This window comes from Protopterus annectens, chromosome 2.part2 (genome assembly GCF_019279795.1).
Source record: "Protopterus annectens isolate FY-2018-M chromosome 2.part2, PAN1.0, whole genome shotgun sequence".
In the NCBI taxonomy this organism is placed as follows: domain Eukaryota; kingdom Metazoa; phylum Chordata; order Ceratodontiformes; family Protopteridae; genus Protopterus; species Protopterus annectens.
Window position 1 is genome coordinate 850631070 of NC_056730.1, and position 17972 is coordinate 850649041.

Here is a 17972-nt window from a genome sequence, read left to right on the forward strand (position 1 = left end):
CACAGTTTCTACAATTTACCATGACACCAAGTAGTGATATGATCAACTTTTTGGACATTACCATTTGCAAGGATAGTGAGAACGAGACTTTTACCTCGGGGTTATACAGAAAGCCAACCTATTCTAATGCTCTATTGCATTTCAACAGCTGCCGTCCTAGGCATCAAAAAAGATCTTTAGTCAAGGGGCAGGCTGTCAGGTTAGCTAGAATGGTGAGTGACAGGTGTTCCTAAATGAGATGGAAATCTTAAAATGTATGTTGTTAAACAGAGGATACCTTAGTCATTTTGTAGAACTTGTACTAGATGAAGTCATGATAGAGACAAAACAGGCATTTCTATCCCCTATTGAGTGCAGCGCTTGTGGAAATGAGAACAGCAGCAGTGATAAGTGAAAACACTGGGAATGTGGTTAAACCCTTTACTAATGCCATGATATCATATAACCCCTGTTTTGAAAGCATTAGAGAGGTGGTTATGAACAGCTGGATAGTTTTTAGTAGTGATGAAGAAAATCTTAAAGTGGGGGAGAAACCTTTGATCATATATAAAAAAATATCTGAGCATAAAAACCTGTTGGAAAGAGGGGGTGTTGTAAAAACAGAAGGGCACATGAAAAAATGTGGACATTGTGCCCAATGTCCCTGTATTTTGGAAAATAACACTGTTTACATTAAAGGGTATGGTAAAGTGACTTTACAATAGCGTCTTAATTGTTTAAGCAAGGGCTTGGATTATGTTGCTATTTGCCAACAATGCAACAATTTTTATATAGAGAAGACCATTAACTGCTTTAATAAACGCATTTACCAACACCTATATGATATACAAAAAGGCAATATGAATAATGCCATAACAAAACATATCCATGAATTTCCTAACCACCACTTTAAATTCAGTGCATTGGAACAAGTAGTGAACCAGGGGAGGGGGGGGGGGCACCTCATTGTTACTTGAATACAAGGAGCTAGTGTGGCAACCGATATGTGATGCCATACACACCCACCTAGACTCAATGACATGGCCTCCATTTCTAGCTTACTAAAATTAAAGGCAGATTTTCATATTTGAAGACATTCTCAAATAGGTGTCATTTAATAGGGCTTGTGTAAATGAACAGGCTATGGCCAAACTTGCATATTGCATTTATTTTTATTCTGTGTTGCACAAACATTCCTGATTGTATTTGAAGAAGGTACTGTGGTGTTGTAGTGGATTTTATTTATTTCACTTGAATGAAAAGCTTTTAAGAAATGCATTATTCAGGGATCATGTGACTGATTTTGTATAAAAGGAAGTGATATTTTATGTTCTGTTACTCTGAAGAAGTCAGCTGGTTTTACGCTGATGAAAGCGCTCATATTAAAGTGTAGTCTGTTCCTGTGAGCTGGTCTTTGTGCTTTATTATTTTTTATAAGTTTTATTTGTGTTTTGTGCTTCAGGGTCACAGTGTCTGTTAACAGTTATCAAGCTGTTCACGCAGTGTCTGACATAGCCAAAGCATTTGACTTCCATACCCCATACATGCATTGTAAGTAATCTGAAAGCTGTAAATATAGGTCCTTATGTGACAAGACAGATAGCAAGCTGGATAAAACACAGACTCCAAATAGCTAGTTTAGCAGATGCCTCATCTAAAAGTATGAAAGTAACCAACAGAGTCCCCCAGGGCTTACATACTGGTCTCCTGTTTGGCATTTACTTTTCTGATCTTCAAACTGAGAACCAGGACCACTGGTTAACTAAAGACCCTCTGACGTCTGTACCCTTCAGAAAGAACTTAAAGTAGGTAATAACTGGTGTATTGAAAATGGGCCCCAGTTAAACACAAAAAAGTGTAGTATAGTTGGATTCTGCAAACAAAACCCTACCCCACATTTAGTATTACTTCCAGTATAGTATAGTGTAGGCAATACTCTGCTGCTATACTAAAATTTAGATCGTGACCATGGTACCTGGGTTTGCAGTTCCCTGTCCTTCAATTATCACATGGTAACTGTAGTCAGAAAATTTGTTTGTGTAGCATAATGAATACCCGATACATTATCCATATCTAAAGATGTCATCATTCCCTTATATTCGACACTAATTTGCCTCACTTAACATATCAGACAAGTAGAGGAGTCCCAAAGGTTTCTAACTAAGATTATTTCAGGCTTAATGACTCTGAGCTACCAAGAGAGGCAAGAAGTTCTATCCCTTTGCCCTGTATCTTAGACTGTTGACGGGTGATCTGTGTTTGCCTACTTTACCATTACAGATCCAGTTGCCCTTTATCTCTTACATATCCAGAAGTCTAATAAGCTAGCAACCACCAGAACCAGAAACCTAAATATTCACCAGGTAAATAGAATGCAGTGAATAGAGAATTTCATTACACAGTGCCTCCCATTCTCTGGAATTAGGTGCCCCTGAAGGTTAAGCAGTTAAATTCATTATAGTCATTCAAACAGAACTTGGGTGCCTGGATAGATATCCTGAAATATACCCTGGGACTAACTGGCCTGGCCCTTCTTGAGAAATGACCAGCAGATGAGAGGTCAATCACATCAACAACAGTAGAGCTGATAAAATCTCAAAATGGTTCCTATGAGCCACAAATGCAGTTTTATTGAATGTTGAGCACTTTCTTCTTAAAATTATACAGACTTCATCAGAACATATCACAGTCACATATTATGTTGCTTTTATACAGCACCATCAGATGACCAATAATCAAATTGCCAATTAACCAATTAAACTATTAAAAAATGTATGAGACACCCTATGCTAAAATCATGAGTAAAAACTAACTGTTTGGTATACAGTAAATCACAAGTTCTATCTCTGTTCGTATGTAATCTTCCATAAAGGAATTAAAAAAAAAATTAATAGACTTAAAATTATAGATGTAATGGGATCCTATCTCGCCTACATTCATAACTGATGGGTTCGGAGCCGATCCATCGGCTCCGACTCGGCCACTCTATACTAGAACAAAGTCTCTAATTGGCTGGGCTACCCCTTATCCCAGAATGCACCACGCCTGCTTCCCTAGATCTCGTTTGCCGCTTTTCAAGCTAGACGTGGTCTCAACTTGGCTGGAGCTAAGTGGTTTTTTGATTACTTTTCGGTCTTTTGACCTAGGGTTTTCTTCACAAATTTAACAAACAGCTGTTTTAACAGCTTTACGTGTGTGTGTGAACCTGTTTTTGGTTGTTGGTATCTTTTTCTACTTACCGGGCAAGGCCCGTTTAAGTTAGAGGGCCCTTGCCCTTATTTGTGTGTGGGTGTGTTGATTTTGTCTCTACTGTACATCCTGTTTTTCGGGCTAAGCCCGTTTAAGTTGGAGAGCTTCTGCCCGTTTTGTGTTCTGTATCTCGGGCCAGTCCCGTTTTGAGTCAAAGGGCTCGTGCCCTACTTTAAGGTTTGCTTTTCGTTGTGGGAAATAGTTGTGTGATAGGATGTCGAAAGAGCAGAAGTTTGGTTTTTAAAAAGTGCACCAAGTGCAACTACAAAATGTCTCTTACTGATAGCCATGCTGTTTGCGTATATTGTTTAGGACCGAAACATTTGCAGGAAACATGTAGTGATGTCCTTCAAGGATGCATCTGCAGTCATAACATATGGGTTGTCCTGCCTCAGGCAGCCCTTCGGTCGGCCGGATTCCAAAGTCTGGGTCTGGCCTCGGCTGATGTCGCATCTTCCCCGGCGTCACAGCTGCTGGGGTATAAAGGCATCAGCCGATGCCATTTTCCTCAGTCTTTCTTGCCGCGCAGTGCCCAAAGCAGAAGCTGTTTGCAAGTGCTGGTCGGTCAGATCCAGAGATTCAGCTACCGAAGACTTCTAAAAAGCTAAGTACCCCGTTGGGGACTCTTTCTTGCCTCAGCCGATGTCAGACAAAGTAAATAATTGGTTAACTTGTGGGAAACAAATACCTCATAAGGATTTCCATTCCTACTGCCTTCCTTGCTTAGGCCCAGACCACGACGTATCAGCCTGTTTAGCCTGTGCCTCCTTCAACCGACGGACTCTTAGACGTCGGTCGGAGTTTGCAGAAGAGTTTTTTGGATCCGCTTTTGCATATAAAATGCCGTCTGAGACTCCGACTACGCATTTAGCCAAAAAACGCAAGGAAAAGGACCAACACTCGCGGCCAGCGGTTTCAGCTGAAACCACGGTTAGGCCTACCGCGAGTGTCTCGGTTTCGGCTGAAACCGAGGCCTCGGTTCTTCCTTCTGCCGAAATCTTACCTCCGACAACCGAGGCCAGCGAGGCCCCGGCCGAGTCGGCTACAGAAATCCCTACCGGAGAAGCAAGCGCACGAGAATTGTCCGACACCATTCCTTTGGACATTTCCACTCCTGCACGTGGGACAGCTAGGCCCCCTGCTTCTATGTCTATTAAGGCTTTCTCCAGGGCTAAAGCAGCTAAAATTACTAAAGCTTTACCTGTAAAATCAACCTCACACAGACCTTCCTCAAGTACCCAGATTCTCAGTCTTGCTGAGGACCTTATTTCTGTGATTAGGGGTTCCCAACCTCACCCAGACAGGGCCTTCCAACCTCCTCCTGACAAAAGGCCCAGGACTGAACCCCCTGAACCTCTCTCCTCTGACTTCTCCTCGGATGGATCTGATTTGTCAGACCATCACGAAGGGCCATACTCACCTTATGAGGACTCTGATGCAGAAGACTCTATCCCTTCTGCTTCCCCTCCAGAGGAATTTTCCTTTGGGGAAACTTTACACTCTATGAGGGAACACTTTCAATGGCAGGGTCAGGATTTTTCTGATTCTAGAAAAAGACTTAGGACTTTCTTACACTTGCCACAGCATAGGCCTTTAGCCATACCACCTGTGCTAACTGTAGTTGATGATGCATATAATGATGTCAGCTCTGCCCCTGATTCACTTCCTCCGGCCCCTGCCAAACCTGACAGATACTACAGGGTTCCGGATTCCCACTTCCACTTGTATAAGGCCCATGCTGCAGACCCAGAAACTATTTCTCAGGGCCCGAAAGGTGTTGCAGCTGCCACTGCCAAAACCCACTACCCTCTGAAAGGGAGTCAAGAGCATTAGAGAGATGGGGAAAAAAGGTTTATACATCTGCTACTCTATCTGCCAGGGCTTTAAACTGTCAATTCCATATGATACAGTACCAGGAATATTTGTTAGACCAGCTGAATAAAAAGCTTTCTTCTCCTGAACCTTTAGACCGTAAGGCCCTTCAGGATTTGGTACACAACTCACAGCAGGTCAGTAATCATTTTTTAAAATGTGGCTATGATGCACTGGAAGCTTCATTTAGATCAGCTATGACTGGGGCAGTAATTTGTAGACATGCCTGGCTAAAAGAACAATCCTTGCCGGACCATGTTAAGGCTAAACTCCTAGATGCTCCAATGGAGAAACAAAGTTTATTTGGCTCCCCTGCACAGGAGATTCTAAAGAAAGTGGAAGAAAAAGCAAAATCTGTGCAGTTAAGGATTTTCTGCAGGTCCAACCTCCGAGGTTCAGCAGAAACTGGCCTTCAAAGAATTGGTCCTTTCCAGACAACTCCAAAGCACAGAGGGGCAGGAATAGACGCCCAAGAGGCAGAGGTCAATCAAAAGGTGCCTACAGGGTTCGTCAGTGGCAACCTGCCAACCAGAGAAGTACTGCCACAGCTGCAACTACATCCACTTCCACAGGACAGACACAATGACTTGACTCTGACTCCGCCTACAAGGGAACAACTGGAAGCACCCTTGGGCGGGAAATTGGCTTTATTCTCAATCAACTGGCATTGCATTACAAAAGACAAATGGACATTGCAAACAATAGACAGAGGATACAGGTTTCATTTCCACACTTTACCAAGAAGGAGCAGAATGCCAAACCTTCCACCAAACCAGAAGCCAGAGGCTTTAAGACAAATCAACAATTTACTTCAGATGAAAGCAATAGAAAGGGTACCATCTACGGAACAAGGCCAAGGGTTTTACTCCAGACTATTCCTTGTACCAAGAAAAGAAACCCAATGGAGGCCTATTCTCGACTTGTCCGCACTAAACACATATCTCATTGTGCCAAAATTCAAAATGCTGACCCTACAGCAACTTCTTCCCATGTTGGGCAAGGAGTCTTGGCTAGTGACTCTAGATCTCAAGGAGGCATACCTGCACGTCCCTATACGACCAGATTGCAGAAGATACCTCAGATTTCTTGCAGGATCAAAGCATTATCAATTCTCAGCATTGCCATTTGGCTTATCTACTGCGCCCAGAGTATTCACGAAATGGCTAGCATCAGTAATTGCACATTGCAGGCTTCAGGGAATTCAAATCTACCCATACCTGGACAACTGCCTAATACAAGCAAAGAACAGGACAAGACTTACAAAGAATTTGACCTATGTCATACACCTGTTACAGGCCTTGGGATACACAGTCAACATCCAGAAGTCAAGACTGGTGCCATCCCAAAGGATAACCTTTTTGGGTGCGGATCTGGACACAATAACTCAGATGGCTTTTCTCACAGAAGAAAAACAAAAGCAACTACCAGTCTTCTTCATGGCTTTGACAAGACAAACTCAGCTCACTGCAAGGAAAGTCCTGCAGGCCCTGGGTTACATGGCATCTTGCATAATCTTGATCCCACATGCCAGGCTGCATATGAGGAAATTACAATGGTACCTAAGGAATGTATGGTCTCAACACAGGCACAGTCTAGAAACAATGATTCCAATCATTCCATGCCTGAAAAAGGAATTCCTATGGTGGGCTCAGGCCTGCCAGTCCAACAGAGGGTTGCCTTTCACCAAACCACATCCAAGGCAGACCATCACCACAGACGCCTCAGACCGAGGATGGGGAGCACACATGGAAGACAAGTGCATTCAAGGCCTATGGACTCAAGATCAGCTGAATTTGCACATAAACCTAAAGGAGATGCTGGCAGTGAAACATGCAATCGAGGCATTCAAATCATTCCTCCAGCAAAGTCATCTGCTGATAAGGACAGACAATACCACAGTCATGTGGTACATAAACAAACAGGGAGGCACGCATTCCTACCCTCTATGCCGGATGGCAATGGATCTGTGGAACCTAGCCCTGGATCTCAACATCCAACTGCAGGCCAAATTCATACCAGGAAAAGAGAATTCACTAGCAGACAGCTTAAGCAGAACTACCACGGATGCTCACGAATGGATGCTGCATCCAGACATTTTCAAAATCATAACAAACAAATGGGGAATGCCAGAGATAGACCTGTTCGCCTCCCCACTCAACAACCAACTAAAGAAATTCTGCTCAAGAGTATACCACCCACAAGCCTGGAAGGTGGACTCCCTCTCTTTCAACTGGAATGCCCTAGCAGTGTATGCCTTTCCACCACTTCCATTGATGTACAGAGTACTACTGAAGATCAGAGAGGAACAGCCAAATGTGATACTGATAGCTCCAGACTGGCCAAGGCAGCACTGGTATCCGCTGCTGAGAAGCATGTCTTGGACGAACTCATGGCCTCTACCCCTATGGCCTCTACTTCTAACGCAGAACAACTTCAAGATACTGCATCCAAACTTGAAAACACTGCAGCTGACTGCCTGGAAAATTGTCTAAAACAAAACCAAACTGTCTTATCTCAAAGGGTCAAGGACATAATCCTGGAGGCTCGTAGACCCTCCACAAGAAAGACATACTCAGCTAAATGGAAGAGATTCCTCATATGGAGCGCTTCAAAGGGTACAAATGTCACACTGGCAAACCTAGCACACATCCTAGAATACTTAGCAGAACTGTTCCACAATGGCCTGTCATATTCTTCCATTAAGATCCATGCTTCAGCAATTTCAGCAGAATATAACATGGATCCTCCTATCTTCTCTCACCCTCTCCTCAGACAATTTTTAAGAGGGATCAAAAATGGTAAAACCCCCAAGAAAACCCCCTCTTCCTGCATGGGATCTCAATTTTGTGCTGGAAAAATTAACACTACCTCCCTTTGAACCAGCAGCATCAGCAGACTTACAGTTCTTATCTTGGAAAACCGCTTTCCTTCTAGCAATCACTTCAGCAAGAAGAGTATCCGAGTTACAGGCGCTAATGGCAGTGCAGCCTTTCCTTATTTTTCACCAGGATAGAGTGTCTCTGAGAACCAATCCTACTTTCATGCCAAAGGTGGTATCCAGGGTATCCTTGAACCAAGCTATTCATTTGCCTACGTTCTTCCCTAACCCACAGAACAGGGGGGAAAAACTACTGCACACCTTGGATGTACACAGACAACTACGCTACTATCTGGACAGAACTAAAACCAGCAGAAAAACTGACCAACTTCTGGTAGCATATGCAGCTGGAGTGCAAGGAAAAGCAATTTCCAAACAGACAATCTCTAAATGGATAGGTAATTGCATTCGTTTCTGCTACTCTTTTCATGGAAAGACAGCTCCTGAAAATATCAGGCCTCACTCCACAAGAGCCACAGCCACCACTACAGCTTTCCTACGAGGGGTGGCTACCAAAGACATTTTAGAAGCTGCTACTTGGAGCTCCATGCATACATTTGCCAAGCATTACAATCTACCTTTATACTCCAGATCCCGAGCAGGTTTTGCAACTGCAGTTTTACAGGGGATCATAACTACACCATCCTTATCTTAGTACCTCCTCCCCCAGTTTGGCTATGGTATTCTACCCATATGTTATGACTGCTGATGCATCCTTGAAGGACATAGTACAGTTTTGTACCTACCATAAATGTAGATGTCCGATAGGTATGCATCTGCAGTCAGGATTACCCACCCGCCTTCCCCTCTGTGGTATTCCTAGGGTGCTTACCCCTCTTTCAGCTAGCTGGGGGAATCTTTTATGGTGTATTTGTTTGTATGTATATATATATATATATATATATATATATATATATATATTGTTTTACTCTGTTTGGAATTTTCAATTTTTATCCAAATTTAGCCTTCCTAGAGGGCACCTGGCATCTGGGGCAAGAAACACTGAGGAAAATGGCGTCGGCTGATGCCTTTATACCCCAGCAGCTGTGATGTCGGGGAAGATGCGACATCAGCCGAGGCCAGACCCAGACTTTGGAATCCGGCCGACCGAAGGGCTGCCTGAGGCAGGACAACCCATATGCTATGACTGCAGATGCATACCTATCTGACATCTACATTTATGGTAGGTACAAAACTGTACTTTTGTCATGCTTTTTCCTCTAGGGTCCTTCAAGAACGAAAAAATAAATTGATCCTTAAGGGCCTTATTAAGCCCTCCTTTGAGGAAGCTTTGGCTTCTCCTTCCTCTCCAGCTTCTAAAAAGAAAAGGTCGTCGGCTCTGACCAGTCCGTCAGAACCGACTTCCAAGAAGCATAGGTCGACCTCTTCTTCCTCTGCTCCAATGGCTTCGGAGCCTCGGGTGGAAGGGTCTGCCTCGATACCTCTTTCCTCGGCTCCATTGGTGTCGGAGCCGCAGGTTGGGGGATTGAGAGGCGAATCATCTGCTTCGGCTCGTTTGGTCTCGGAGCCGTTGGAGGTGTGCAGCTCAGACCCCCCCCCCGGCCCCGAAGTCCCCTTCGGCGCCGATGCTTATTCATACGGTTCCGGTGCCGATGGTGTTGGAGCCGTTTCGGAGGCGGTCCCCTGGTCTATCGGATCCGAGAGAGAAGTTGTCTCGGCCCCCATCTATTTCCTGTAAATCCTCCAGGTTGTCAGACTCAGATTTGGACAGTGTTATCCAGAGGCTTTTCCAGTCCCCGGTTTTTGCAAAAATGGTCTCGGCTCCAGCCCACTCGGCTCCGGAGCCGGTCCCCACTTCGATGCATCCGATTCCTCCTCCAGCCTCCTTGGAGCCGTTGGAGTCGGTGATGGTAGAGCGGAGCAGAGTTGTCCAGTCGGAACCGAGACTCCCTCGGAGCTTCTCTGTTCCGACCATCATTCCTACTCTGTCCTCGGTGTCAGGGTTCGGTACCGGGACTTCCTCGGTCGGGGCCGAGGGGAACACTTTGGAACTGGTAGCTTCGGTGCCTAGTCTTCCCCTCGGAGCGTCGGCCGCAGGGATTCCCGGTACCGTCGTGGTCTCTCAGCCTGTGTCCTCCGTAGAGTCTGGAGGTCCTGCTTTTGAGGCCATGAGGAGTGCGCTGGCCATGTCCTTGCTGGCTCAGCAAGTCTCTACCTCACCGTCCCTAGACTTGGGAACTGGTGCTTCTGGTGTGCTTCATTCCCACGACAGTGGGGCCCCAGGGCCTGAGGATACCCCTTGGGGGTTCCTTCATCCGGGAGGTCCTTCTGAATCCGCTTCAGATGAACCTCCAAGAAAAAAATTGTGCAAGAGGAAGCACATTGACTCCCAGGATGAGTCTATCACATCAGATACTGACCTCGATGATGCGGAGGGGTCCCCAAAATCGTCCTCGGATGACGTCTCATTCTCGGATATCCTCGAGATCCTGAGACAGAGAGGCGATTGGCAGTCCAAAACCCCTTCCGCAGAGAAGTCAGTCTTCCTCAAGGCCTTTGGGGCCCAGCCCTCCACCTCCTGGGTGTCTCCACCCTTCGATGAATTACTAGATTTAGTTTCTCGAATGGTGTGGGAACACCCTGACACTGTGGAACCGGTGCCTGCCAGGCCTAACAAGTTCCTCTCAGCCCCTCCTCAAAAGGAATTTTTGACTAAAGGAGTTGCAGTAGATGCGATGGTGGTGGCATCTGCCACTCAGCAGGACGTGGCAGAGGCTTCAACGTCTATTCACCCTCCTAATAAGGATTCCAGGAGCATGGATAGGTACGGGAAGCGTACCCTTTCTTCAGCGGCCTTTACCCTGCGGTTGCTGAATTATCTTTGTCATTTTACCAGGCTCCAAAGGGACCTCCTCAAAGAGTTAGGTGAGTCTCTTACGGGTAATCTTCCTGAGGCGTTAGCCCAAACTGTTGGCGTCCAGATGACTACCCTATCTTCGATAGTCAGCTCGTCCATGAGGCTGATATCATATGCGGCCGAAGGGGCGAGTAGAGCAGCGGGAACAGGTGTGGCTCTTGGAAGACACGCCTGGTTACGCTTGTGTCCCTTTGCGGAGGCCTTTAAGTCTTCCTTCGCCGACACCCCCTTTGATGGGTCCTCTCTGTTTGGACCCAAGGTGAAGGACACACTGACTCGGTGCAAGCAGGAGGGCAAGACCTTGACTGCCGTGGAGGCCCGTTTTTCCGCTCCCTCTAGACCTTACCCCAAGGCCCAGAGAGGAGGGAAAATGTGGTTCAGGAAATCTCAAAGGTCTTTCCCTACTCCACCGAGTGATCCCCCCTCTAGAGGCAGGGGGGGGATTCAGGAAGACACCGTCCCAGAGGCGGCAGAGGCCCCTGTAACTCTAGAGACCGCGATTCCTTTCGTGGTCCATCCTACGCTCACCGTCCCCGAGACGTGGCCCGACTGCGCATCTCCGGAGCCAGTCGGGGGTCGATTTGCGGAACACCCGCAGGCTTGGGAATCTGTCACCAAGGATCAGTGGGTGCTCCGGACCATAACCGGAGGCTGTCTCATCCCTTTCATCAAGAACCCCCCTCTTCCTATCAGGAAAATCCCGGATGTGCCACCCAGTCAGCGGGATCAAGCAGCGGTCGAGGTTTCAAAGCTGCTAAGAAAAGGAGTCATCCTGCCTGTCCCCGCCGACCAGATCGGATCAGGAACTTACTCAAGACTATTTTTGGTGCCAAAAAAGACAGGGAACTTGAGGCCCATTTTGGACCTCAGATCATTGAATCGCTTTGTAAAAAAATCCAAATTCCGAATGGTCACCCTTCAGTCCATTCTCCTGTTATTGGAGAAGGATGTCTGGATGTGCTCCTTAGATCTCAAGGACGCTTACTATCACATTCTGATAAGTCAAGAGTCAAGGAGTCATTTACACTTCCGCCTGGGAGCCGGTCATTTCCAGTTCCGAGCACTGCCCTTTGGTCTCACCACAGCCCCCAGGGTGTTCACCAAGTGTCTGGCAGTAGTGACAGCTCACTTGAGAAGTCTAGGATTCCAAGTGTTTCCCTATCTAGACGACTGGCTCCTTACTGCCACCTCCAAGCATCTATTAGTTCGGGCGCTTATGACCACAGTCAGTTTGGGTCATTCACTAGGAATCACGTTCAATTGGGGAAAATCTGTGCTGCAGCCGTCTCAGCGTATTATCTTTATAGGCGCAGAGTTAGACACAAGAAGAATGCAGGCATTCTTGCCGGTAGAAAGGATTCAGGTCCTGCAGTCTCAGGTCCAAACCTTGTTACCCAGGTCACGAGTTCAGGCCAGACTGATTCTGCAGTTATTGGGCACGATGGCCTCGACTATTCTTCTAGTCCCCTTAGCCAGGCTGCACATGCGGGTGCTGCAATGGCTACTGTCGGTTCAATGGTCCTTTCAGGAACTCCCCTTGAACCATTTGGTCCAGATTACGGAAATTTGCCGTCGGGACCTACGTTGGTGGCTGCTTCGGTCCAACCTGGACCAGGGGCGTCCCTTTGTTCTTCAGCCTCCCGTCGCCACGGTGACCACGGACGCCTCCCAGATAGGGTGGGGGGGTCATTATCTGGACAGGTCTGTCCAAGGCACGTGGCAGGTTCACGAAACGCACTTACATATCAATATCCTGGAAATGAGAGCGGTGCTACTGGCGTTGCAAGCACTTCATCATGCTCTTCCCCGGGGTACTATTGCGATTCTGTCTGACAACATGTCGGTAGTCTGGTACATAAACAAGCAAGGCGGAACCAGGTCCTACCCTCTTTGCCGAGAGGCCATGAGAGTGTGGCATTGGGCGATTGCTACCCAGCGTTTCCTAGTGGCAACGCACATTCCGGGGAAATCCAATGTGATTGCAGACAGGCTGAGCAGGACTTTCCTGTTGCGCCACGAGTGGTCCCTCAACGACAGAGTGGCTGCAAACATCTTCGCCAAGTGGGGCATCCCTTGTTGCGACTTGTTCGCCAGCCCTCACAATGCGAAATGCAGGGAGTTCTTCACTCTGACTCCCTCTCAGAGGCAGATTCTCAGGGACGCCCTAGCTCACAGCTGGCCCCCCGGTCTTCTTTATGCCTTCCCTCCGGTTCCCCTTCTCCCGAAGGTGATACAGAAGGCAATTTATCTAGGAAGCGACATGATTTTGATCGCTCCACAATGGCCTCGTCAGGTTTGGTTCCCCTTCCTTCTGAGGTATGCGGTGGAAGGCCCATGGTTTCTGGACCTGGTGCCCGACCTGTTAACTCATCAGTTGGGACAGTCTCACCCATCCCTCAGGTCCTTGAGGTTGGCCGCTTGGTTACTCCACTTCCAACCTTAGTCAGAGATAACTCTCTTTCTCCAGACGTCATCCACATTTTGTCCTCTTCTCACAAACCTTCCACTATTAAACTGTATTCCAGCAAATGGAAGAGGTTTGCTCTTTGGGCCCTGCAACGAGGTATAGATCCCCTTACCGCCCCAGTACCTCAGGTTTTAGAATTCCTGGTTTCTTTGTTTTATTTGGGCTCTTCAGTTTCCACAATTAAAGTCCAACTGGTGGCTATCTCTAATTTTCATGTCTCTTTTGAGCCTTCCTTAATGGCAAACAGGCTTTGCAAATCTTTCCTTAAAGGAGCGTGGCTCCTTCGGCCCCCAATAGCCCATCCTGTGCCTCCTTGGGACCTGAATATGGTTCTAGCTTCTTTAACTGCCCGCCCCTTTGAACCATAAGCTACTTGTGATATAAAATTTCTATCTTGGAAAACCGCCTTTTTGGTGGCAATAACCTCTGCCAAGCGGGTCTCAGAGCTTCAGGCTCTCTGTTCTAATCCTCCTTATTTGACCTTTCACAAAGACAGAGTGTCCCTCAAGTTAAATCCCTCTTTCTTGCCCAAGGTAGCATCTCCCTTATGCATTCAACAATCCTTGGAGCTCCCTGTGTTTTTTCCCAAATTCTCCAATAGCGCAGAATATATTTTCCATCAGTTGGATGTTCACAGACAACTGCATTTTTATTTAAGTAGGACCAATCAAACACGAAAGTCAGATCAGCTGTTTGTGTCCTTTGCGGAAAATAGGTTGGGTCAACCGGTGGCTAAAACCACCATAGCCAAATGGATTAAAGATTGCATCTCTTTCATTTATTCACGGTCTGGCAAAGAGCTACCCTTCCCAGTCAGGGCTCATTCTACCAGGGCAATGGCTACTTCTGTAGCATTCCATTCCAAATTATCGATAGATGATATCTGTGCGGCCGCTACCTGGACTTTTCCGCACACCTTCATTTCTCATTACAAGATAGATGTGGCTTCTCGAGGTAGAGCTTCCTTTGGTTCCACAGTTCTTAGGAGTGTTTTCCAATGAGCCACCCGGGATTTAGGTGCTAGGGACGCTATCTCATCAGTTATGAATGTAGGCGAGATAGGATCCCATTACATCTTTTAGTTATGTACTTACCATAACTTCGGATGTATGGGGGAATCCATCTCGCCTACATTCATACATACCCGCCCTCCTTCCCCCTTCCCGTTGGATTTAGAGGGAATGTTGCTACTTACTGAGTTTTTCTCTTGAAGGACTTTAGTTTGTTACAGTTGCTGGTATGTCTCTGTGTCTGGATGTAGGTATAAAAGCGAACAAACAAGATCTGGGGAAGCAGGCGTGGTGCATTCTGGGATAAGGGGTAGCCCAGCCAGTTAGAGACTTCGTTCTAGTATATAGTGGCCGAGTCGGAGCCGATGGATCGGCTCCGAACCCATCAGTTATGAATGTAGGCGAGATGGATCCCATACATCCGAAGTTATGGTAAGTACATAACTAAAAGTTTAGCCGATTTGAGTTTGCATACACTACTAATTGAGACATTTAAACCTGAATTTGTACTGCTGTTTAACCTCAGCTACCACAGCGATTCTCTGTACACTGGTCTTCATTCCCAATGTCTTGTCCTGGGGTTCACTTCCACTTTTTCCAAATGAAAAAGATAAAATATGCTATTGCTGCGACATTCCAATTTATGCTTGTATGGTGCATAGTTCACATTGCATGTTAAAACCCATAGTGTCCAATAATATTAAACTCAAGGTGGTTAATCTTAAAGTAATACTTTGTCCCTCATACGTATATTTACAATGTGGGCAAGCACCTTTTCATACCCAAATTACATTTGTTTTTTTTCACCCTCAAAACTGTAACTTCTCTTTTATATTGTGTTGATGTTTATAAATGAATTTTGGTTGATAACATAAAAACGTGTTGCATTCATCATCATATCTAATACATTTCCAGTTATTTATTAAAATTCATCTAATTTGGTTGCTCCCACTGCCATATTTAATGGCCATGATCAGCTCATAGTTGTCGAGACTTTTCCTGTCTTTATGAACATGCTGACTAGAGCAGTTCTTAGCAACATCAGATAGACCAACGCCCAACAAAGGTATAAAAAAAAAAAAGGTTTTATTGATCACCTCATTTTTAATTTGTTCTAGCATATCTTGTGGATACCCTCATTCTAAAAGATATCAGTCAGTTTTTTGACCTCTTTTATAAACTGCATGCTTTTAGAAGTTAATCTAGATGTATCCGTACCTTCTCTCCTTTAACAAGCCCTCTTTTTTTGGAACGTGGGATGATTGCTGCTGAAATGTAAAAAGCTTTGAAAATTACAGTTTTCTAAACAGTTTGGAACAAAATTTCTTCTTCAGTCTGTCCTTATCATAACATCTAAATAATTGATATTGATACCATCAAAGAAATATGTGAATTTTAGAAAATAAGTAGTTGCACCTAAAAAAAAAAAAAAAAAAATTAATCTGGTTGATTAGGTACCCTGCCACAGAAAAATATCACTTAAAAATATAACTCTATGCTTCCAAAAACTGGATTTAAATACCAAATTCTGCTCCCAGTACCAGAGTATAAGGTTAGCATAAAGTGGAGCGCAGGCCCCACCTATAGCTACACCTTTTACCTGTCTGAAATATTCAGCTTCAAGGAATAAGAAATTATTAGAAAGAATAATTTCAGTAAATTCACATAACATATTAACTTCTTGATTTAACTAAAAATTGCATCTTGCAATAAGCTTCTTTAAATCGATCCATACCAATGTCGTGGAATACATGAAAAAGGTCTATGTTCACCATTGCCTTTAAGTAGTCATCATCATACAATTCTTGCTTTATATTTAAAAAAAAAAAAAAAAATCCGACAAGTCTTAAAATGCAAGAATAGTCGTCAAAAAAGTTTTTAGAAGACCCATCAATAGAGATGGCCAAAGGGTATGTTTTCAAGCTAGATGCAACCACAATTGAACACATGGGGGGATTTTTTAGACTTTTGTGCATCTTTGGTATCCCAAAAATTACTGGTGTTGATGGAAAATCCACTTTCAGAAATTTGTATAACTTAGTCAATAGTATTTTGGTCCAGTAAATCCTGCAGAAATCTGTGTTTTATAATATGCTCTGTTAATTTCATTAATGTAAGCCCTAATGTATTGAGACATTATCTAATGTCAAGCATCCTACTAGTATAATCAGTAGCATCCATTAAAACAGCGTCCCCTTCTTTGTTGAGTTTCATAAGTCTAACTCCGACTAGTCAACTATTTTAAAAAGTTGTTTCACTTTTTGTCATGTTATAAGATGTACTAGTATGCTTATTGTACAAATTTCTAACATCTCTTTCAGAAGTTGCAATATAGGATGCAAAAGTGGATTAAAAGTACTTTTCCTAGCAAATCCATCACCAAACTTATGCAGGATACCTTGTTCTTTGGACAAAATATTCAGATTAAGCTTATGGACATAAAATTTCAAATCTGTTAACGCATCACCAATATCCATCCTATTTCTAGGCACAAAAGTAAAACCTTTGCTAAAAAGTTCACAATGTCTTCATTGACATTTAGTTTGGTGTCTAACAAACAGTCATCATTAAGCCTACCATCAAAAACCCCAGAGGCATTCTTGAGAAGTGGGAGTACAGCCTATGGTTGGGTATTATCGAGGTGCTGGTAATATCTCTCCTCAGGCTGTACTGAGGATGGGTATTATCAAGGTGATCATAATATCTATCCTTAGGTTGTACTGAGGATAGGTATTATCAAGGTGTTGACGGTCACAAGACTAAATTGCTTTGAAATGTCTTGTGAATCCTGTTGTAACAGTACTTCTAAAATGCTTTATATATATTTTTTGTAGTATAATGCCTATTCCTATTCTGACTGAAGCTTTAAAAATACAACCCCAGTTTCCAACCCTTTTCTGTGTAATGAACATCATTTTTATATAAATTAGTGACATTTTTCTTGGCCACGAGTCTCAAGAAAATAATTTGCATAGTCTGTGGGTGTTTCTGCAATAGTACTTTATCCCTCCCAGTTCTTGCAAGTGAAAAGAAAAAAAGGAAATCCCAGTTATGTTTTGGAGTCTCTGAAATTGAAATGCAAACCAGGATTACCTTTCCTGAGTTAATGTATTACAAGGGCTCCCTTGGGTTTAGTGTTCTGCCCATTGCTAAGCCACACCTTAGCCTAGTTTTTGAGACATTTACTGGAACTGGGTGAAGACGAGATCATATATCCTTTTGCCCTCTGCAGGGGTCTTCATATTGATTTTTTTTCCCTTTAATCTGTGTATAAAAGTAAAGATAACAGTAAATATTTTGCAAGCATCATTCCTCACCCTGCTTTTTTTTGCTCCTTTTTAGGTGGCTGTGTATAAAGTCAGTGTTGAGAAGCGCAAAATACTTGAGACAAGTGCAGATTGCACCCTAATTGAAAAAGCAGTGAATTTTGCCCGGGGCTTCACTAACCTTTTCAGAATTCTCGTTGAGGCTCATAAGGTAAGAGTAACTGTTGAATATAGTCTTGCATGTTGTAATGCTGGAAAATGTTAAATTCTGAGCATCCGTAAATCTTCAAGCACTCAAGCACTTGGTGTGAGTACTTCCACATTCTTGGAAAATTAGCTGTAAGCACTGAGATTTGTTTTGTGTGCGCGCGCC

The 17972-nt window shown here is 44.5% G+C and overlaps 1 protein-coding gene across 1 annotated transcript in view; it reads left to right on the top strand.

Annotated features, from left to right (window-relative positions):
- LOC122795987 (poly(A)-specific ribonuclease PNLDC1-like) overlaps positions 1 to 17972 on the top strand; it is a 1803424-nt gene that overhangs the window by 989674 nt on the left and 795778 nt on the right. Inside the window, exon 9 of the mRNA XM_044064467.1 lies at positions 17676 to 17810. Coding sequence (XP_043920402.1) covers positions 17676 to 17810 — 135 coding nt within the window. The remainder of the gene's footprint in view (positions 1 to 17675; positions 17811 to 17972) is intronic.